The sequence below is a fragment of the Panthera onca genome, chromosome B4 (genome assembly GCF_046562875.1).
Source record: "Panthera onca isolate mPanOnc1 chromosome B4, mPanOnc1 haplotype 2, whole genome shotgun sequence".
Classification (NCBI taxonomy): Eukaryota; Metazoa; Chordata; class Mammalia; order Carnivora; family Felidae; genus Panthera; species Panthera onca.
The window spans coordinates 82,346,847-82,367,865 of NC_138345.1; the positions used below are offsets into that span (position 1 = coordinate 82,346,847).

Consider the following 21,019-nt stretch of genomic DNA (forward strand, 5'->3'; position numbering starts at 1 on the left):
AAGGGCAAGAACGGGAAAATTGCTTAGAGAAAGATTCAACTAGAATCCAGTGAATTGTGCTCAGTTCTCTTTACTTCCTACAACCGAGTACATGGGTCACAGGGTGGAGGGTGCAACAGGACATGAAACATGCCCCTCGGTGCCCCCAACACACCCCTGCACACAGGATGGTGGTGTCTGCAGCATCACAGGTCATGCAGGGCACAGGGAAGGGGAGGTTCACACACACATAGACGCCCACAGCGGGTACCAGACAGAGAACACCCCTGAATATACACAGCTGTACACAGGGAACCCCCAGGTCCCCAACCCAACCCTCTCCCCTGTCTTGCCGTCCCCCAGGCAGGAGGAACTGTATTGCTTTGAGAGAGCCACCCTGGGGGCCGCTCTGCCAGGCACCCTCCCCTCCCCTCCCCCCCACCCCCATTTTGGCACATCTGCAAGACACACGGCAGCGAGAGTAGGCACCCTCCCTCCCAGGCTTCTGTGGCTTGGAGTTGAAGAAGGGGGTAGGAGACTTTGTCCTCCATCTTTCCCCTAGCCCTTCCCAAACCCCTAGCGAACCCACTCCAGCCAGAACCCACCCCCACCCCCAAAACACACACATACAAAGCTGAGCTATCCAGGAATACAGGGGAACAAGGAGATTGTCCGGGACAGGAGTGGAGGCAGTCGGGGGAGAAAGGACTGGAAGCAGAGACCCCACCCTGGTGTGGGGGTAAGACTGGCACAACAGCTACTTTAGTGCAATTGGAGAGGGTGCCCAGAGTGAGGGATGGAGATGGGAGGGGAAGGCTCTCCCCTTTTTCCCTGGGGGCAAAGCCAGGCTCCCCAGGGAAAGGGCCTAGCAGGAGTAAGTGAGGGCCAAGGGCAGATGCTCTCGTCACCCGCCACCCTCTGCCCTCCCAAATGCAGTGACAGTGTCCCCCTCACACCTAAGTGGGCAACAGCAGCCTCGGAGTCAGTACCTTCAAGTAATTCATAGAGCAGACCCTCCCCACCCCAGCTTCCTCCCATCTCTGGGATTTGGTCGCTTCTCTAGGGTTGGGTCGGGAGGAGGGAGTCCCCAAGTCAGGCCCTTCCCTCTCCACCTCCCTCTTCCCAGATCACTGGGCTTGGTCCTCAAAGATTCCTTGCCTCCGCCCTTGGCCAACCTGGGTCAAGGCCACGGAGGGCTGGAGCCACCACAATTAGAGGGGAAGGGGCTGCTTTGCTCCTTATCCCTCCTTCTTAAAAGGTAGGGTTCAAACTAGGCGGGATGGGGCCCCATACTGGTTTGCCCCAGGAGGAGGGCTTCTGGGCTAGGGTCTGTAAGGCTATTTTCCTTTGCGGTGGGAAGGGGAGGTGGGGATGAACACGGGGTGTGGGGAGAGGGGGAGAAACGGTGGAGAGGGAAGGAGGAAGGGGCCTCCCTGCTGGAGCGTAGTCACTGGAGTCATTCAGACGAAGAAACACTCATGTGCACAAGATACAGAGTGTGCCTGTTCCCAGCCCCTCCAGCCAGGCCCCAGCCTCACCTCTCAGGGTCCCTTCCAAGACCCGAGAGGTTTGGGGGATACAGCTGTAGAACCGTTCACTCTGGCCCCACGCCCCCCACCCCACCCCCAGCCCCTTCTCCCCTTCAAAGGTCCAGGGAGTAAGAAGGTGCTCGGGTGGGCAGACAGCGGTGGAAACAGTATTGAGTTTTCCTTTGGTTACATATTGAAGGCAAAGGTGAGCTGGACTTACAGTCAAAACGGATAGGGATGAGGAAGGAAGAGGGGCCGTGCCGGGGTTGGAGAGGGAGGTAGACCCTCCTCAGCCCCTCCACCCCAAGGAACACATGTCTAAGTGGGGTGGCAGTCCCTCAGTCTCATCTCTCCCACCCCCCACAGCACCAAACAGAAGGAGAAGCCCCCTCCCCCAGGGGCTGCTCCCCACCCCAACCTGGGCTGTACATTCAGTGGTTTTCAGCAGTCCTATGGCTCAGGGGGCCACAGTGGGGGAGGTGGCCCATCAGTCTCAGCTGGACAGTGGCAGTGACCCGGGTTTGTTGGCCCATCCTAGGACCCGCAGTTTGTGCCATTTGTTTTTCTGAAGGATAGTACACAACCCTACCAAAGCCACCGCCCAATCAGAAACATCTCCCCAAAATCAGAAACTAAAAACTGGCTCTTATCTCGCCCTCTGATTCACACACCTGTTTCCCTGTCTCCTATGTAGCCCTCGCTCTGTCTCCTTTGCTGGGACCTGGGGCTGCTCCCAGGGTCCTCACTTAAAATAGGCCTTTTCTCAAAAGTGCTTATTACTTGAAGCAAGTGCTTTAGAGCTGCGGTGGGGAGAGGGGGAGGGGAGAGGGAGGGCAAAGGGAAGGAGGTGTTTCCTCCCCACCCTACCCCCTTAAGATTGGGGGGCATTCTGCCTGTTTTACTTCTCCACACCCGTTTAAGTCAAAGAGGTTTTAAAAAAAAAATCTTAACATTAAAATAAATATGCAGTCGCCATGAGAATGGTTAAAACGCTTCAAAAAACACTAGGGGCTGGGGAGCCCAGGGTGGGGTGTGGGATTTCCTTTGGCATAAGGAGAGGAGGCTGCTCATCCTCCACACCTCCTCACAGCCACATGAGGAAGGCAGAGGACTCCCCACAACCTGCCCCAGCACTGCTGACCGTGTGCTAAAGGGGCAGCAGGGGGACAGGCAGCCACCAGAAATCTCATCTAGCAAAACAATGGGGCTCCTGACAAATACTCAGAATCTTCCTGTCATCGCCAAACATTGATAAAGGAGAACACGACTGATACCCCAAGAGTCTTCTCTGGAGAATCCATCTCTCTGCTCCCCCTGCCCCCCCCCCCCACCCCGTCACCTAATTCCCAGCACCAAAATGAGAGGGAGGGGGTGGAATGGGAAGATTTCAGGAGAGACAGTTAAAGTTAGGGGCAAGCTTTGCAGAACCAGCGGGGGCGGGGGGGGGGGGGGGGCTGCAGCCCTTAAGAGAGGTCACATTGATTGTCGTATAGGGGAGGGCAGGGTATGAAGGGAGGTGGGCAAGAGGGGCATCGCAAGGCCCTTTGGCTTTGAAAACAAAAATAAAAACTAAAAGCTGCACAATCCTTCTTACCAATAATGGTCATTTGGAAGCTTTGAAATGGTTTAGGAACTGAGGGTTAGGGGAAGCAAGACACAGAGGGGATAAAAAGAGACCATGACAAAAAAAAGCCAAAAAACAAACAAACAAAAAAAACAAAAAGGACTTGGACAAACACCCCAGGCTTCAGGGAACCAGCATGAGGTATGGTTAAGGGTATCTGTTAGCGAGGCAGGGGTCCCTGGGATACCCCCTCCCCCCTCAGCCCACCCTTGGCAAGGGTGGCAAGACTTGCAGGAAAAACAACTGAAAAGTGGGTGAGGTTGTGAACAAAGCAAGCATGAGGGGGCGTAGGAGGGGAGGAGACTGAGGAATCCCCCGGAGGAGACCCTGTACTGTGTAAACAAAGCCTGTCCAGTTCTCAGGGGACAATACTGATGGCAGCCAAACTGGGCAAGGATGCACTGTGGGGGTGGAGGGGGCATGACCTCTATTCAAGTTCTGTGTCTTGGCCCCTGGCTGAGGTATTGAGTGTGAGGAAGGGAACACTGGGCTATGGGAGCGGGTCCAACTGTCCAGGAGGCTTAGCTGGGAGATGGATGGACAGGGCGTTTGAAGGGACCAGGGCCAAATTCAATGCTACATTTAGAGAGAAAACTGCCCCCTCCTCACTCTGGCCCAGTTTGGCTTTTGGGGTGCGACTTTTAGGAATCTTCTCAGTGCAGCCCCTAGCTCAATCCCATGTCTCCCTGCTGCTGGGAGGGCAGGGACCAAGCCTCAGTGTGTATTCGTCACTCCCTAGATCAGAGCTTCATCCTCACACCAGAGGGGAAGCCTGGGTCCCGAGTAGCCACGGTCCCTAGTCTGCCCTGCCCCTCCCACCATCTTTGGCTTCAGATCAGGAGTGACTGGGGGCGGTGGGTACTCTTGGACATAACGGAAGGTGGGGGTACAGAGGAACTATGGGTTTGGGGGGCACAGGAGGAAGAATATTGTCCTTCCCTCCCCACACATGCAAACACATGCCTAAAACACACAGGACATTCTAGGGCTGTGGTTTTGAAATGGGCAGGAAATTAATTTGTTTCTTCCCCTAAAGGATAAAATGCTTACTTAAAAATTCATGACAAGCCTCAAAGTTAAGGGAGAGGGGAGCCAGGGAGGGAATGGCCACAGGCTCTGCCCTCCCAAAAGAAGTTAAAAGAAAGAAGCAAGGTTAAAGTGCGTGGTTAGGGGACCAGGCCAGGAGTGGAAGGGAATCAGGGAGAAGCAGGCTGTGGGGGCAGAACCAGCCCTTGATTTGCATATGAGGAGCCAGGGGAGAGTGCAGGATTGGGGCCCAGGTACAGTAGTTGCTGCTTCAAGTGTTTTGCATTTGAACTTTTAGGGGTGATGGGGTACAGAAGTGGGGGAAAAGCTCCAGGCCCCAGTGCTAAATACCCTCCCCCCTCATCCACTAGCTGCCCCTGAAGGGGGAGGGGGACACCCCCAGAGTGCTCACACAGTACCAGAAATTAAGGCTTCTCACTGCTGCGGGGATGGAGGGGCCAGCCGAGCAGGGAGGCAGTGATGGGTATGGAAGAAGAGGAGGGATCTGCCTGGCAGTAGGGGCAGGGGCGGGGGGACACAAAGAGGAGAAACAGAGGAAAGGGTGGGGGGAGTTGGCAGCAGAAAGGGGGAACTGAGAGATGGGGTAAAAGAGAGGGTAGCCAGGCATTTAGCAATCACTTGGGGACACTTGGCAGAAGGGGTTGCCCTGGGGGTGCCAAGGGCCTGGGGTGCTCCCTGTTGGTCCCAGACCCTTGCCAGGCCAGGATGGTGTGGCAAAGGGGTGAGCAGCTGCTCCCCAGTGCATTTTTCCCCCCTCTGTCCCCCCCCACCCAGTCGTGTTCTCCTTTAAAGTGCCCTAAATGTATAGACTTTTTCTAAATAAATAGAATAAGATATCAAGCCACCGGCAGGGGGAGGGACACTGATGGGGGGCTACTCCGAATAGCAGCCGTCTAACCCAATGGCGCCGTGCCGCTCCTGACTGTAGGGGCAGGAGGCCCCATGGGGCAGGGCGCCGCAGCCACCCACCGTCTTGGCTGCTGCGATGCCGCAGTTCTTGAGCAGGCTGAAGCTGAAAGGACTGACGGCGTCCTTGGGTGGGAAAGGCTTCATGGTGGAGAGGATCAAGGCCAGGCAGTCTGCCACATCTTTGTTGGGGGCGCAGGCCAGCGCTGGGGTGTGACCTGTAGGGTGGAGGGGGAAAATTGAGGCACAGGGTCCTGTACCCCCGGGGTCCCATCCACCCTCTGCCAGGCCCTGAGCTCTCATCTGTGGAGGGTAGCCAAGGTGGGCAAGAGCCCAGCACAATCAGAATTCAAGGGCTATGAGGGCCCAGGGGCACCGACAGGCAGACTGTCAAAGTGTGGGGTAAAGGGTGGAGTGCGGGGGACAGAAGTCTGGGAGGCTGAGGTGTGTGGAAGGTCTTCCTGAGGACCCTGCTGGCTCCCCCTAGTTCCGTCAGATTCCCCTCAGAAATGCTAGCGTATTGGTATTGGGTCCCTGCTCTGAAGAGTTCCCCTGGGAAAAAAACCCAGTTTATAGCAAAGTTAAGAAGTCACCTCCTGAAGAATGTCCCTGACCCCAAACCCAGGAGAGGCGGGGGGCTCTGGACCCCACCCACCTTCTTCATCCACAGCCAGCACTGTGGCCCCACGACTTAGCAGGGCCTGCACCACAGAAGCTAGACCATTCCGGGCAGCAATGTGGAGTGGCCTTGGAAGAAAGGAAAAAAAGAACAAGAAATCAGTGAGATCCAAGCTGCCTTTTCACATCCAGCCAGAGTAGCAAGACTGCTGAACAGATACTGTGAGCTCTAGAGAGCCCCCAGAACGCATGTGGCTCTTTCTTACCCATCTGCCTCCCCTAGCCAGGCTCCCCCTTCCCCGGGAACTCACATTTGCAGCGCACTGTTGGTAGCATTGATAAGGCCAAGGTCTTGGGTTTCTGCCAGGATCATGAGGGCACATTTCTCATGGCCCTGAGGAAGAAGAACAGAGATGGAGTGGAGGCAGACAGGCTATAGAGCAGGAGCTGGGAAGGGTTCAGGGGACAAAAAGCTATACAGGCTGGACAATCCTGATTGCCACTCCAGTCCTCTCTCCAACTGGGCAGACCCACCCCCCTCATCAAGCCCACCCCCTTACGTGGCCCTCACCACCACCAATCCAGGCCACACCTTGCTACAAGCCAAGTGGAGGGCAGTGTTCTTGTTCTCATCCAGCACAGTAAGGTCTGCCTTCCCTCGATACAGCAGAAATTCTGCAAGAGAAAGGGGGCAAAGGAGTGATGCCTTCCCTCCAGAGCAGCAGCCCTCATGGCTCCCGGCCCTCCCATCTGCATATACTTTGCATCCCATCTGCAGAGGAGGGAAATAACCAAATACATGACTCCTGTTTCCTGAGCCCCACAGGCAGGGCTGCCCCATCTTGCAGAAACCCAAGGGGGAGCTCCTCCCTTCCACACGTGGCCCCTACACACCCACAGCAGCGGTCTGGCCGTTCTCGGCCGCCGTCATGAGCGCAGTGCGGCCAGTGTGGTCAGTGGCGTTCACCTCGGCTTGATGCTGCAGTAGCATCCGGAGCCCAGATACATTGTCCGCGAAGGCAGCGGCGTGAAGAGGGGTCCTGCAGTGTGGGGGTCAGGGCAGAATGAGAACAGAGGGCTCATTCGCCTGAGCAGAAAAAGGAGGCCAGAGGTGACCGGGGCTTCTCCCTAAGCCTTGTACCACTCACCGTCCTTTGGCATCTCGGCTGTTCACAATCTTGGCACCCAGAGCTCCCAGCAGCATCTCTGTGGTGCTGTCCTGGTTATTAATTCTGGGGGGGAAAGGAAAGGTCAACAGGAAGGACAAGAAAAATGGAATGCCTGTCCTAAGCCCAGGTCACAGAACCTCAAGTGGGGCTGAAGCACAGGAAGGGACTTACACTGCACAGTGCAAAGGAGTGAAGGGGTTTCCCTCCAGGTATGAAAACGGGCTGTGTTCAAGTAACAACTCCAGACAATCTTCATGTCCTGAGCAGGAGAAAGGGAGAGCCGTGGGGGTGGAGAGAGATGACAACAAGGTTCCCAACATCTGTCCTGTGCCATCTCTGGACACTCCATTCCACTTCCAGATCAAGATTAACCCACGTCCCTCCCTCAATCCATGGGTCTGTGGTCTCTGTTCTGGTCTGTCCTCCCCCATATCGCACCCCCGTTCTTATGCTGCCAGGGCCCCAGGCCCGCACCAGTGTAGGAGGCCCAGTGCATGGGCGAGTATCCACTGTAGTCCACGCCAGCATCCAGGGGGTCTGTGGAAAGGGCGGCCTGCAACAGCGTCCGCAGCACTGCAGTGTGGCCGCAGGCTGAGGCCAGATGGATGGGGGTGCGGCCCTTGAAGTCTCGGCACAGCACAAATGCGTCGTGGTCCAGCAGGGCAGCCAGGCAGTCCTCACAGCCAGTCACTGCCTGTGGATGACATGATGGTGTGAGGGAGGGTGAAGGGCCACTCCCTTTCAAACAGCCAGTCACTGGAGTTGGCCCAGGCATAAGAACCACTTCCAGGGCTCCAATCGTTATTTTCACAGCAACCACTCTAAATGTTAGGACTCCTTCCTTTCTCCATTCTCTCTATGCCAACAGACAACCAGAATGGCAAGAGTGAATTCGGGCACTCTGGAGTAGTGGGGGGACAAATTGCAAGGTAATTGCAATTGACTAAGGGATCAAAGAGTCCCCTGGAATGAAGAGGAGACGGCTTTGGGACAGGTGATCACGGAGAAGGACTGGGACAGTGGCATCATTATCCAGTGGGTCAGGACCAGAGTCTGGGTATCCTGGAGCAGAGTGTGAGTAGTGAGCATGTGGCTGTATGAGATTACAAAGCAAGGGAATCAGAAAGATCAGCTACACATGTCAGGTACTCATCCTGGAGCAAACGTAGTAAGACCCAATAAGACCCTGGGCACAAAATCCTGGCCCACCTGCTAGGCAATTTGCTGTCCTACTTCTGATGGGTCCTGTGCTCCCATGTCCAGGCCTGTCTGTGAGCAGCCCCACCCAGGAGGTCACTCACCCCACGGTGGAGGGCGGTGCGGCCCCGGAGGTCAGCAGCATCAGCTGTGGATCCTTTCTCTAGCAGCAGATGGACACAATCCACGTGGCCATTCATGATGGCCAGCATCAGTGGGGTTCTACAGAGGGGGCGGGAGACAGATGAGGGCCAGCAGGGACAGGAAAACCCGCATCCTACCCCTGGCCCACACTCACTGTCCATAGGCATCCATGACATCAGTGATGTCGGCGCGTTCCCCACTGTCGATCAGCAAGTGCAGGGAGTCAGTGTGGCCAGAGGCAGCTAAGAGAAAAGGCCTGTGTCAGGGCATGGTCAAGGGGAAGGAGGCAGCCAGGTCAAGCATTAAGGACTCCAGGGTGGAGATCATGGAAGGACCTGGGGCAGGCTGAAGTCTTGGGGGATAGGAAGCCACGAATCAGGACTTGAAGTTCTCCTCACCCTGCTTCACTCCCAACCCCAATCCCATTCGGGAGGGATCTGGGACCAGTCTCCAAGGCCTGGTGTGGCAAGGGGAGGTACCAGCAGCCTAAAGGGGGTACTAACCAGCAGCGTGCAGGGGTGTCCACTTGCGTTTGCGCTCCTTGATGAGAGCAGAGGCGCCATGGGCCGTAAGCACCTCCACACACTCAGTAGAGCCTCGCTCAGTGGCCAGGAAGAGCGCGGTCCGGCCCTTGTGGTCCCTTACATCCAGATTCACCAGCGTCTCAGCCAGTGTCTTCAGGGCTTCACAGTGACCGTTGTAGGCCTGGAGGGGAGCAGGCAACCAATGGAAACAGCTTGGGACACTGCCCTCACTCTGCTCTTGGGCCCCCTGGGAGAAACTCCAGGCAGCAGTCCTCCCCATGAGCTCCCTGGGTCCCTCAGACTCTTCATCTACACTACACCCAACCCTGGGCACTGCCTGCCTGCCACGTCCCCCCAAGAAAGCAGAAGCCAGGACAGATTCACAAAGGCTTGCACCTGTGTGTGGACCAAAGGGCAGGCAGGGACAAGGAAGGCAAGAGGAAAAGACCTGGGACTCACAGCTAAGTGCAAAGGGCTAACTGGAATGGTGCTCTCCACATCCTCCAGGCAGTTAAAGGACATTTCTAAGAGCTGCAACGGACAGAAGAGTAGGCGCTGAGGTTCTCAAACTCCCAAAATGTTATCCCCTGTCCCCTACCCACAGTAATGCCCTACACCCCTGGACCTAGAGACCATATCTGAGTCAACCACCCCTCGGTTTCAGAATTCACAGACACAAAGGTGACTATGAGCCCTGCCCCTGCTTCCTCTCCTCCAGGCCAGATCCCACACGTACCAGTTCGAGGTTCTGTCTGTTGCCGTAGGCGGCTGCATAGTGCACAGCTGTGTAGCCCTGCCTGTCCCGCAGGGAGGGGTCTGCACCGTTATCCAGTAAGAACTCCAGACAGCTGGGGGGCAGGGGTAGACTGTGAGGCAGGGACAGGCCCAGCTGGTGAGGGCCCAGGTGCGGGCAAAGCAGAGGAGAGGTGCAAGGGAGCTCCTCCAGGCCTAGCTGGCCAACACCCATCCGCTGCTCTAGGAAGGCTAACTCCTGCCCGTTCGACCCTTCCACTTGAGACCCACCACTTCCTTCACATCAGCTCTGAACTACTCTGGCTCCAATGCCTTTCTTTATCCTTGGAACGCTCTCCTAGAGAACCTAGAGCATAATTATGTTATCAACCTGCCAATCGACACTTCCCCCTACCTCCAGACATGCTGACCCCTTGCCTTGAATGCCTTCTCCTTCCAGCCCATCTGAAGAAGAAGTCCTACTCATTCAAACTCAGTCCCAGCATCCTCTCCTCTGTGAGGCCTTCCCTAACCTTCCCAGTGAGGTGCCTCTTCCTCTGTACTCCCTTGGTACCCTTCTCATAACGTAGTACGACTAGCAGTAATAATAATCTAGTATTTAGCACTTACTATGTGTCAAGCACTATTCTAAGCACTTCATGTGTATGAAATCATTTAATCCTCATAATGACCCCACAAGGCAGCTACTACTCTTATTCCTTATGATGGTTAAGGAAACAGAGGCACAGAGAGGTTAAGTTGTCAAAGCTTGGATTTTCTTGGATTGTAAATATCCTTTTTAAAAAAAAAATGTTTTATTTCACAACACTTTTAGATTTATAGACAAACTGTGAACATAGGACACAGTCCCCATTTCCTCTGCATCATTTTCTCTATCATTAACATTCTACATTAAAAAGCGTAAATGCCCTTTCATTTATCTTTCCCAACAGATCATTAGCTTTCAAAGGCAGAAATTTGGGGTAATTTGTCTTTTATCCTTAGCATCTAGCACAGTACTTGGTACCTAATAAGTAAATCCTCACTTAAATCTTGTGGAATAAATAAAAGGCTTTGTGCATTAAGTTTTTCTGATTGTCTCAAGAAGACCATCCGTTCCCTGAGGGAAGGAACTGTGTCTCATACTTTTGTTTTCACCCACAATGCTTAGTCCAGGATTAAGCTCAGATCGCTCCCAACACACTGCTGGCTGGCCAACAGCAAGCAGCAGAAATGAGGTGGCAGGACGGGGAGTGGATGGGAGAATCACGGGACCAGAGCTGGCACTGCTGGGAAAGTACATCCCAGGGGTCTTCTCGGCTACTCACAAGAAGGCCTCCTTCCTGCGGGACTCCTTCAGTGGCTCGTCCTCTTCAGCATCGTGGCTGGACGATGAGTGGGGTTCCGCTCTGGAGGACAGAGAGTGAAGTCAGGGGAGGCTCACGGAGGTGAACAGGGCTGAGAAGGCCAAAGTGAGAGTCTCACCTCCTGTAGGTGTCAGAGGCGGCAGCGTAGTGGAGGGGAGAACAGCCTTTACAGTCAGCCTCGTTGACACCCGCCCCAGCAGTCACCAGTGTGACTGCACACTGGTAGCTGCCATTGGCGGCTGCATAGTGCAGTGGGGTCCTGAGGAAAAAAGAATGAATAAAAGAATCAAGGGCAGACCCAAATGCAACCACACGAGCAGCCTAAAGCTGCTCTGCAATACTCTCCTCACTTAGTCTCCAAGTTGCTACCACTCCCTCCACCATTTATCTCTTTTAGGACACTCCCCGTGCCTACTGCTGCATATTGACACACCTTCCAAATTTGTCTCTCCTCCTCAAGTCAGCTCCACTGCTCAACAGCAAATTAAGACATTCAACATTCCTAAAAGGAAGGAGGATGAGGGTTAAGAGAACGAGAGCCTCAAAGAGGAGCCACAGGCACAGGGAGGGGCTAAGGAAGGATGGCACTGGACAGCCCTTTCTGCTGTGATTGCTCTCACTGTGACAGGCAGAGAGACCTGGGCAGCAGAGAAGGGTCCAGACCCTTGCCCAGATCTCTTCTCAGCACCTGGAAGTGAGAGAACGTACCCTCCAGAAGCAGCAGCATGAAGACAGGTGCGGCCAAGGTTGTCAGGCGTATTGATGTCAAACCCAGCTGAAAGCACATGCTCGTTGCTGAGTGAAGATACAATGCTGTACAGCTGACCTGCAGGGCCAGAACAGCACAGATCCCATTTGAGCGCACTGAACAGAGTGGGAAAAGGCCTCTACTCACCCACCCGTACCCAACCCCCCAACCAGTCAGCACATACCTGAGGAAAGAAGCTTACGACAACAGTCAGAGAATCCAAAGAGAACAGCTAAATGCAGAGGGAACATGTCGTGAATGCCGCGCCTGGAGAGAAGTTGAGGGACTCAGTCCTTAAGTCAAGGAGGGACCAGTTACAGACTTCTTTTCTGTGGCCCCCCACCAGCCTAGGAGACAGTGAGGTTCCACAAGCTTCCCTTTGGCAAGCTTCTTTGTGCCTCCACGTTTGATGTGAGCAGACACTACAGATCTAAGGGGCCCTGACTCACCGGGCGGTATCCGCGCCATTGGTCATGAGGGTGCTGATGAGTAGCTCGTGTCCGTAGCGAGCAGCCACGTGCAGTGGCGTGTTCCCAAATTTGTCAGCACAATCAATCTCGCTGCCTGTGAGGGGATGCACACACACAAACTCAGGCAGACCTGAGGCTCCAGACCACTCATACCAGTCAGCTACCACACAAGTGCTCGTTATGTGCCACATCCCAAGCTAAGCATTCCACATGTGTTATCTTGTCTGTAAGCCTCAGGGGATGGGGCATGCAGACCTGGGCCATTTCTACAGGTGCCTTGCTCAGAGCTCTCGGTGCCGATCCTGACTGGAAGATATGGGAGGTAGACTAAGGAAAGAAAAGGGTTTCTAGGGATGAGTTCTCCGGGGGAGGGAGAAGAAGGGAGCACAAAGTCTCCCAAGTCCATACCATTCTGGATGAGGATCTGGGAGCGGGTGAAACGACCATGGATGGCAGCCATGTGCAGAGGACTTTTCCCTTCCTTGCTCTGTGAAAACATGGCAATTTTTTTTTCAGTGCAAAGCACAGGGAATACCCTATTCCCCCCTTTGAAAGGACACATCTCTGAGGACGGAGTGGTCATATGGACATCTGCTCAGCCCACACTCTCCTGGGTCCCTGACAAGGTCTGATCAACCCAGGAGGCAAGTGGACAATTCCCCAGACTTATGCAGAGGGGAAGATATGGTCAGGACCTCCAGAGCTAGGTTGCAGCCTCATCCCTTCAGGCACCTGGTAGTTGACATCAGCCCCGTTATTGACCAACAGCTCCAAGCAGAGAGCGCCATTGGTAGAGACTGCAGCCACATGCAGCGGCGTGAAGCCCTTGTCATTTGGCTGGTTGACATTGGCTCCTGCATTCACCAGCTCAATAGCCACAGCATCCTGGCCCAGGTAGCAGGCGATGTGCAAAGCTGTGTTTCCAAAAGCATTGGGCTCATCAATCTGGATTTTCAGGGGTACAAGTAAAGGGATAGGGAGGTATCAGTTTAAACAAAGTGGAAGCTGGCATAGATAACCTAGAAAATCCCAGAATCCCAACAACTGCCTGAGATACCTTGGGTTCCTGACTCGATAGACTGAGGGCACTATTACTTACGGTAAGCATTATTCACCATATCTCACTATATCCTGCCCACCTCCCAAAACCACTCCAACAATCCCAGCACCCTCATGTCTCCATACACAGACTCTGACCTCCAACTCCATGCCCTTAGTGCCCAGCCCCAGTGCTCAGCACCCTGACCTCAGCCCCCATCCGGAGCAGGTACTTCACCACTTCAATTTGGCCACTGGCAGCAGCTGTGTGGAGAAGCCCATAGCCCTTGCGGTCCTTGCAGCTGAGGTCCGCTCCCCGTGCCACCAGCAGTTTCAGGACCTCCAAATGCCCTAGGAAGAGAGAAGAAGCTCTCAAGGGGGTGGAGGGTGAACTAAGACCCTGGGTGTCTCTCTCCAAAGGCTGCAATCCCCATCCCTGCCTTGGGAAATCCTAAATGTCAAATTCCTACTCTTCCCATGAACCCTTTCTCACCTAGAAAAGCTGCCCAGTGCAGAGGCTGCCGCTCCTTTTTATCACAAACATTCAGGCTGGCTCCCTTGTTCAGGAGCAGGTTCACCGTCTGTATCAGGATATGAAACACACCTGTTCATGCTTTCAGTGTACCTAAGGGCAGGTACCTAAGCCAGGTTCATGCTTTCAATGTACCTAAGGGCAGAAGCCTCAGCTCCTGAAAAGGCTGAGGCACCCAAATGTCTTTGTTCTTGAACAGAACAATCTGGAGAACTAGAGGGAACAGAGAAAGCAGAGACTAAGAAAGAGATCCCAGAGAGATTTGGAAGTCTGAGGGAAACTCAAGGGAGTGTTTTCATTTGATTTGGTGGTTCTTCTTTTTTTTTTAATGTGTATTTATTTAGTTTGAGAGTGAGAAAAAGAGAGAGAGCGCACATGCACAAGCAGGGGAGGGACAGAGAGAGAATCCCAAGCAGGCTCCATGCTGTCAGTGCAGAGCCCAAGGTGGCCAGAGCCCATAGTCACAAGCCGTAAGAAGATCATGACCTGAGCTGAAATCAAGGGCTGAACGCTTAACCAACTGAGCCACTTGGGCACCCCATGAGCTGGTGGTTCTTAAATTCTTTTGAATAATCTTCAAAAACATTTTGAAAGACATGGACACTCGCTTCAGAAAAAGGCATGTATGCAAACATTTTCCATGTGACTTCAGAGTTTATCACCCTCTTGAAGACCAAGTCAAGAATTTCAATCTAACCCGACCATTCGTTTGGTGCTTGAGCCCAAGTGTTTATATAGTCATCCAGGCTGCTTTTCCTCAGACCTGATGACCCAGAAGCAGAGGAAGATGAGTGGGAAGGGAAGCAAAGACAAAGGGAAGGCACTAGACCAGGCACGGATTAGAGCGGTCCTCACCTCTAGATGCCCACTATGCACTGCATGATGCAGGGCACTGCGCCCGCTCCTGTCAGCCACATTGAGGCTGCTCAACAGGGGTGCCAGAGCCTCAGCACACTTCGTGGCCCGGTTGGCGGCAGCCACATGCAATGGTGTCTGCCACAGCTTGTCCCGGGCATTCACATCTGCTGAATGTGCCAGCAGCAATCCCAGCACCTTCTGTTAAGGAGCAGGGGATAAGAAAGAGAATACAGGGGGAGCAGGAGGTAAAACAATAGTAGAGGGAAGAATAGGTCAGCCTGGCACATGTGGCCCCATTCCCCCAGCACAGTGTCTTCTCGTTTTTCCAACATATGTAGCCTCTCAATACCTACTTCCCATCTTCTGGATCTTTCTAGAACTTAAAATTTTCCCTACCTTGCTGAGAAAAAAATGCCCCTTCCTTTTCCTCAAGTCACCTGGTATCACTCCCCAACTCAGACCCTGATCAACCATATAGCTACTACCAAGCAAATCCACATAAGTAGAGGATGCCAATCCTTCACTATTTCTAGGAAAAATACACACTCCTGCCTTAATGCCCGAATACCCTCCTTCAGTCCTTCCATAGGCACCAAAATCATTTCCGTTACCTCAGTAAGTGAACAGATACTGGTTCCTCTCCAAAACCCAGGCTAAAATGTCCCTCCTAATCACAACACACCCTATTCCTGTTGGCCTTAGTCCCTCCCCCTGGTGGATGGAGCCAGGGAAGTGACCATCAAACCAAGAGGGAGGTCTCCTTTCCCTCCTGCTCTTCAAGGTTGATGGACCCAATTGATGAGGCAAGTTTGACCCCTGTGCTGTCAACTTTGATGCTGCTTGAGAGGCAGGAAGGCAACACATCACTACCCCCAATCCCTCCATCACAAGGTAAGAAATCTCAGTGCCCAGAGGGGGATCAGACTCCAAGGTGGCCCCCCAGGGAAGGATGAGTCACTCAGGCCTGGCAGCAGGGCCCCCTGCAGTCTGCCAGCCCAGTGTTAAGCTCTCCCCTGACGTCACATCAGCTGGCAACATTCAGCCCCCCCTTACCAGCCAGTTCTAGGGGTAGGAGGGAGGGGCCAAGGTCTAGTATCCTGACCTAGGGGTAGATCAGCTTGTAGGGCAGAGAGATGAGGCTCTCCAATCCTTAACTTCCACCTTTAACCAACTCATCCTCTTTTGGAAGGGTGAAAGGACATAGGATGCCGATACCTCATTTCGGGAAGCAGCAGCACGATGAAGAGGGGTCAGCCACAGTGTGTCCTTAGCATTGACATTAGCACCTATAGGGATATAATTTTCTCTTTTGGTGGGAGGTTGAGAGCAAGTGGGGAAGGAAGCCAGTAATCAGGCCAGGGGATATGGATGGAGATGAAGCCTCTCCCAGACCAAACACCAGAGAACAATTCTTAGATACAAAAAAAAAAAAAGGCTCTTTCCTCAGGTCCCCTCCCTATGTGCCACACCTTCCAGCTCCCCACTTTCACCTGACATCAGTAGCAACTGGAGGATGGGGACATCGCCTACGTAGGCAGCAGCATGCAATGGGGTCCGCCTCTCTTGGTCCTGGGAAGGCAAAAAAGAGCAGTGGCTGTGACGCTGAACTATCACAGACCCCAGCCCCGGTCTTAGAGCTCCAGGCCTTTCCCCACCTCTTCCCATAGGTTCGACAGCCTCCTAAATCCCAATTCTAAATTAAAACAAGAACCTAGGGAGGGCAGAGTCAGAGTCAGAGAGTCAGGAGTCAAGGGGTCAGGGCCAGGGGGCTGTGAGCAGTCTCCTTCTTCCAGGAGGGGTGGGGGCGCTGCAAACACTGATGGTTCAGGAGAGAACACCTTTTCTGGGCATCTTTAGCTTCACTGGTCTATGCTTCAAGCCTGACCTGTTCTCCATCTCCAAATGTAGAGCAGGCGCCCATCCCAGGGTAGAAAGTGCTGCGGCCTCATCCTAGCCAAGGAGCCACGGAGCCGCCCCACTGTTTGGGAGGGGTCCAGAACACCAGGGCCCAGATTACTGGCTCATCATTCTCCCTGATCCCAACTCACCAGTACATTGATGTTCTCCTTCTGCGAGAGGAGGGAACGCACTTCCTCCACATCTCGGCTAAAGATGGCCTGGACCAGGGGCGGCTGCAGGGAGAACCAGCGTTCAAAGAGCGGGCCGGAGCGGAACTAGGAGTGGGGGGCTGGGGTGGGGGGACACCTGGTTTGATGAGGGGCGTCGCTGTAGGGGCTCCGCTCGGGGGTCCTGCTGCAGGGGACTCCCGCGGTGTGTTGGCCAGTCGCCAGGCCCCCAAGGACACCGGCTTGGTTGAGGGGAGCACGGCGTGGGGCGGGGCGGGAGCCGCGGGAGCCCCGGGCTCGGGCCCAGCCTAGGCCGCACATCCCCGGGCTCGCGTGGCGGCTGCGCCGGGCTCAGGAAGGAGGAAGCGGGCAAGGACAGGAGGGCTGACCTGGTCCGTGATGCTGAGGATCCCCATGGCCCGGCCCGGGCTCCGTCCGCATCGAGCTCCCGGCGGCGGCGGCGGCGGCTCCACCGGGGACACGGGGCGGCCCAGGCGGCGGCTGCGGCGGCGGCTGCGGGGAGAGCGCGGCCCCGCCTACCGGGGGGCGGGCGAGCGGGAGCCCGCAGCGCTCCCTGGCGGCCGTCCTGGGCCGGGCCGCGGGGCTCTTGCCGCGCAGACGGCTCTCGGCCTGGCGCCCTCCGCCCCGCCCTGGCTCCGGGAACGGCCCCGGCACCCCCGACTTCGCGCTTTGGTTCTCTGGCTCCCCAAGCCGCCGTGGTGTGCTCTCTGCTCCAGTCTGGAGGCCCAGGACTTTTTCTCACAAGACCCTACCGGCAACCCGAGCCTTGGCCCTGCGGTGCCTCCCACCACAATGCCTCCGCCGGAGCTAACTCCTCCCGTCAGCGATTACATGCCCCCGAACCGCCCCCCCCCCCCCCCCCATAGACTTGGGGAAACAGGGGCGTGGAGATCTGGGTATTATATATGGCAATAGCCCCAGAGAGAAGAAAGACTCGTATCTCTACTGGCAGTGACATGAGTTGGGGAGAGAGGAAGTAGCAAAAGTGCTCAAACTGCCGAGAGAAATCTCAAAACGGACTCTCCAGCTGCAGAAAATCCCCCACAAAGAAGCTGGGACAGCCGGCAGCTGAAGAAGGCCTCCAAAGCCAACAGAAGAAGCACTTTTCGAATTCCCAATTACTCCATTGCCAGGTTAAGGTGGTAGGCCGGCTACACTTTAAAAGCCTCTACGGCTTCTCCCCAGAAAAGGGTGGGGGTGCTTCCCTTCCTGTATTGGAGAGGCCAGAGAACAGCCAATCAGGCAAGATCTGGATGGAGGTCCTCCCAACCCAGAAAAGGAAAAGAGGAAAGAAAAGTGATGTTGAAAAATTGGTGCCATTTAGAAAAGGTGATCCAGGGTCTTGTTCAGAGCTCAGCAACTCAATATGTTCTAAGAGGGAATACATTTAGGAAGAAGTGTAGCAAGCTGGCCCCCTGTCAAGACAGAGATATAAAAACCCTCCTTTGCTCTCTAACAGTCTATGCCCTTCATTGCCTTTGGTGTCTTGATTCCCAACAGAAAGATACACAAGACATTGATACCAGTGCTTTTTCCTGGAAAGAGAAACTGGGGAACAAGGAATGAGGGGGAAAACTACCTATTACTATACACCTTTAATAATTTAACTTTTTAGGGATGCCTGAGTGTCTCAGTCAGTTGAGCCTCAGACTTTAGCCGAGGTCATGATCTTACGGTTAGTGAGTTTGAGCCCCACATGAGTTCCAGCCCCCTATAGGGCTCTGTGCTGACAGCTCCAGCCTGGAGCCTGCTTCAGATTTTGTGTCTCCCTCTCTCTCTGTTCCTCCCCTGCTCACATTCTCTCTCTCTCAATAAATAAAGATTTTTTAAAAAATTTTTAATAAAAATAAAATAGGGGTGCCTGGGTGGCTCAGTTGCTTGAGCGTCCGACTTCGGCTCAGGTCATGATCTCACAGCTCGTGAGTTTGAACCCCATGTCGGGCTCTATGCTGACAGCTCAGAGCCTGGAGCCTGCTTCGGATTCTGTGTCTCCCTCTCTCTCTGCCCCTAACCCACTTGCATTCTGTCTCTGTCTCTGTCTCTGTCTGTCTCTGTCAAAAATAAACATTAAAAAAAATTTTTTTTAATAAAATAAACTTTTTAATTATTTATTTATTTTGAGAGAGAGAGAGCACGAGCAAGGGAGGGGCAGAGAGAGAGGGACAGAGAGAATCCCAAGCAGCTTCTGCGCTGTCAGCATAGAGCCTGACACAGGGCTCAAACTCATGAGCCCTGGGATCATAACCTGAGCCGAAATCAAGAGTTGGACACTTAACTGAGCCATCCAGGTGCCCCTAATTTTTTTAACTTTTATCATATTGAAAATAAAATTTACAATATTACTTAAAACTTACCTCTTCCAGGAAGTATTCCCCAGTTAACAGGTTCTTTCTCTTTTGTTGGGCTTCCTTAACATTTACATATTTAATTTACACTGTAGAAGTCAGGTTTAAACTGCACATCTTTGTTGCTCATTTCACCTTTTACCTTTGACATACAAGTGTCCAACATTTCAGAATAGATTTTAAACTCCTTCTTAGCCAAAGCCAACACAGGACTGTATATTGCTTTGGGTTTGTTTGTTTTTCTATGAAAAAAGATTTGGAGCTCTCTAAAGGCAAGGGTATACATTATTCTTTGTAGCTCTAACAGAGCAGGAACAGGCACTTAACATTTTTTTAAGTTTATTTATTTATTTTGAGAGAGAGAGAGTGAGCAGGGAAGTTGCAGAGAGCGAGGGAGAGAGAATCCCAAGCAGACCCTCTGCACAGTCAGCACAGAGCCCTATGCAGGGCTTGATCCCACAGACTGTGAGATCATGACCTGAGCTGAAATCAAGAGTCAGATGCTTAACTGACTGAGCCACCCAGGCACTCCTAGGCACTTGACCTTTGATGAGGAGGAGAAAGATGGGGCTGAAGCAATAGAAACTGAAAGTAGCTGGAGATCGGATGGGTATGTGTGTTGGGACATATTGACTTGACTATTAGACCCTTCCAGGAAGGGCTAAGCTAGGATATGACCCAGAGGATGGGGAGGAGGGGACTATGTGGCCTCTATTGCCTGAAATAGCTCTTGGTAACCTGAGGAATTGGAGTCAGGGGTTGAGCTGGGGTCACGTGCCTGGTTCTGGCGCGCGAGTAGAGGTGAACAAGGGAGGTTGCCAGCCGGGTTCTCTGAGCAGCTGGAAGGAGGAGGAAGGGCTACAAGAGTTATTTTTAATATTATTCAGAGCAGAGAAAGAGGATTTCCCAGTAGGGAAAAAAAGGGATATGATGTAGGTAACACAGATACGTCCAAATTTCAGGGAGATACAAAAAATCTGGGAGGAGGCCGGAAGTGGTAGCAAAGCCCTTCTATGAAGACAGTCCTGTGATCCAACTACTGAATTCACATTTGGGTAACTCTACGCAGATACCTGCCTGTTTTTAAGCCTCAGTTTTCATTCTTTTAACAAATGCTGATTGAGGACTCAACCATTGTTGAATACATAGTACAGCCCCATACTAACTGGTTTGGAAGTAAAACATAGAGGTGTCTATTTTTGTGGAACTTAGAAGAACATACATATACATATGAAACAACTAGAGAATATAGGATACACGTTATTTTACATGGCATTATGTGTTTGGAGTAATGTTCAGGGATGGGTTCAGTCAAAAGAGGGTCTTCTTAGAGGAGGTGTGTTTTGAGTTAGTACTTGAAGGAAGTTATCAATGTAGAATGACAGGGAAATGGCAGGAAATTGGTTGTTCAAGTACAAAGAATGAACTAGGAAAAGTTTAAATCCAGTAATTAGCTAATCTAATTAGTAGGGGGACAATAAGCAAATTGACTTGGCAGGCCTATTGTACCTTGGGGATTCTGTGGCAGTTAACTCTAAAAGAATAGTGTTAATGAGGTCACAGTTCAGTCATGTATCCGGGTTAATTTCTGTCTTTTACCAAGCCAGATCCTTTCTCCTCACTCTATGCAGCTGTCTCACATGTGTAAGTCCTTAGTCAGAGGGAGTGGGTCGGGACAAGGAAGCAGGGCTGGAAAGAGTAAATCTGTCCCTGAAGGTCACATGGCCATCTGAAAGTGGCTCCAGATTATCATCTTTGAACTGCAAGGAGACACTGTATCCTGGTGGTGGGGGCAGGGGTGCTGAGGGTAAAAGAAATGTTAGAAGAGAAAAAGAGGCAAGATCATTCACCAATTTTGGGCTTCATGTATATATAATATAAAATGAAGATTAAAATACCTTCCTTATAAAATGTTAAATGAAAGCCAGAGTTCAAGGGATGGCTCCTGTTCCTTGAGATCCAAATAAAGTGGGCTCAAAATTTAAAGCAACCCAGAGCACCTGACTAGCTCAGTTGGTAGAGCATGTGACTCTTGATTTCAGGTTGTAAGTTTGACCCTGATATTGGGTACAGAGATTACTTAAAAAAATATCTTAGGGGTGCCT

The 21,019-nt window shown here is 53.0% G+C and overlaps 1 protein-coding gene across 2 annotated transcripts; it reads right to left on the reverse strand.

Annotated features, from left to right (window-relative positions):
• Nucleotides 1-50: 50 nt before the first annotated feature.
• ANKRD52 (ankyrin repeat domain 52) lies at nt 51-17,352 on the reverse strand. Of its 2 annotated transcripts, none has more exons than XM_060657288.3 (28): nt 16,938-17,349; nt 16,531-16,614; nt 15,973-16,051; nt 15,698-15,768; nt 14,480-14,680; nt 13,586-13,673; nt 13,301-13,443; nt 12,787-12,999; nt 12,463-12,541; nt 12,034-12,148; nt 11,769-11,851; nt 11,545-11,662; nt 11,270-11,338; nt 10,955-11,095; nt 10,798-10,878; nt 9,474-9,585; nt 9,197-9,268; nt 8,717-8,918; nt 8,368-8,455; nt 8,174-8,291; nt 7,347-7,566; nt 7,044-7,131; nt 6,852-6,935; nt 6,598-6,743; nt 6,296-6,378; nt 6,015-6,097; nt 5,741-5,832; nt 51-5,303 (listed from the first exon to the last, which is right to left on the reverse strand). In XM_060657288.3, exons 1-28 carry the CDS (start codon nt 16,962-16,964, stop codon nt 5,053-5,055), a joined length of 3,231 nt encoding a protein of 1,076 aa, XP_060513271.1. In that variant the 5' UTR covers nt 16,965-17,349; the 3' UTR covers nt 51-5,052. The 2 variants fall into 2 exon arrangements, with proteins under 2 accessions (XP_060513271.1, XP_078305919.1); XM_078449793.2 differs by having other exon boundaries at nt 5,134-5,303; nt 5,679-5,832; nt 16,938-17,352.
• Nucleotides 17,353-21,019: the final 3,667 nt, after the last annotated feature.

What these genes read in the sequence shown, in the direction of transcription:
- ANKRD52 (XM_060657288.3), bottom strand. Translation starts at nt 16,964, where the DNA reads ATGGGGATCCTCAGCATCACGGACCAG. An exon ending in CCAGTTGCTACTGATGTCAG is followed by an intron (nt 15,769 to 15,972) that starts GTGAAAGTGGGG and finishes ATATCCCTATAG; the next exon opens with GTGCTAATGTCAATGCTAAG. An exon ending in GGGCTGATGTCAACTACCAG is followed by an intron (nt 12,542 to 12,786) that starts GTGCCTGAAGGG and finishes ATGTTTTCACAG; the next exon opens with AGCAAGGAAGGGAAAAGTCC.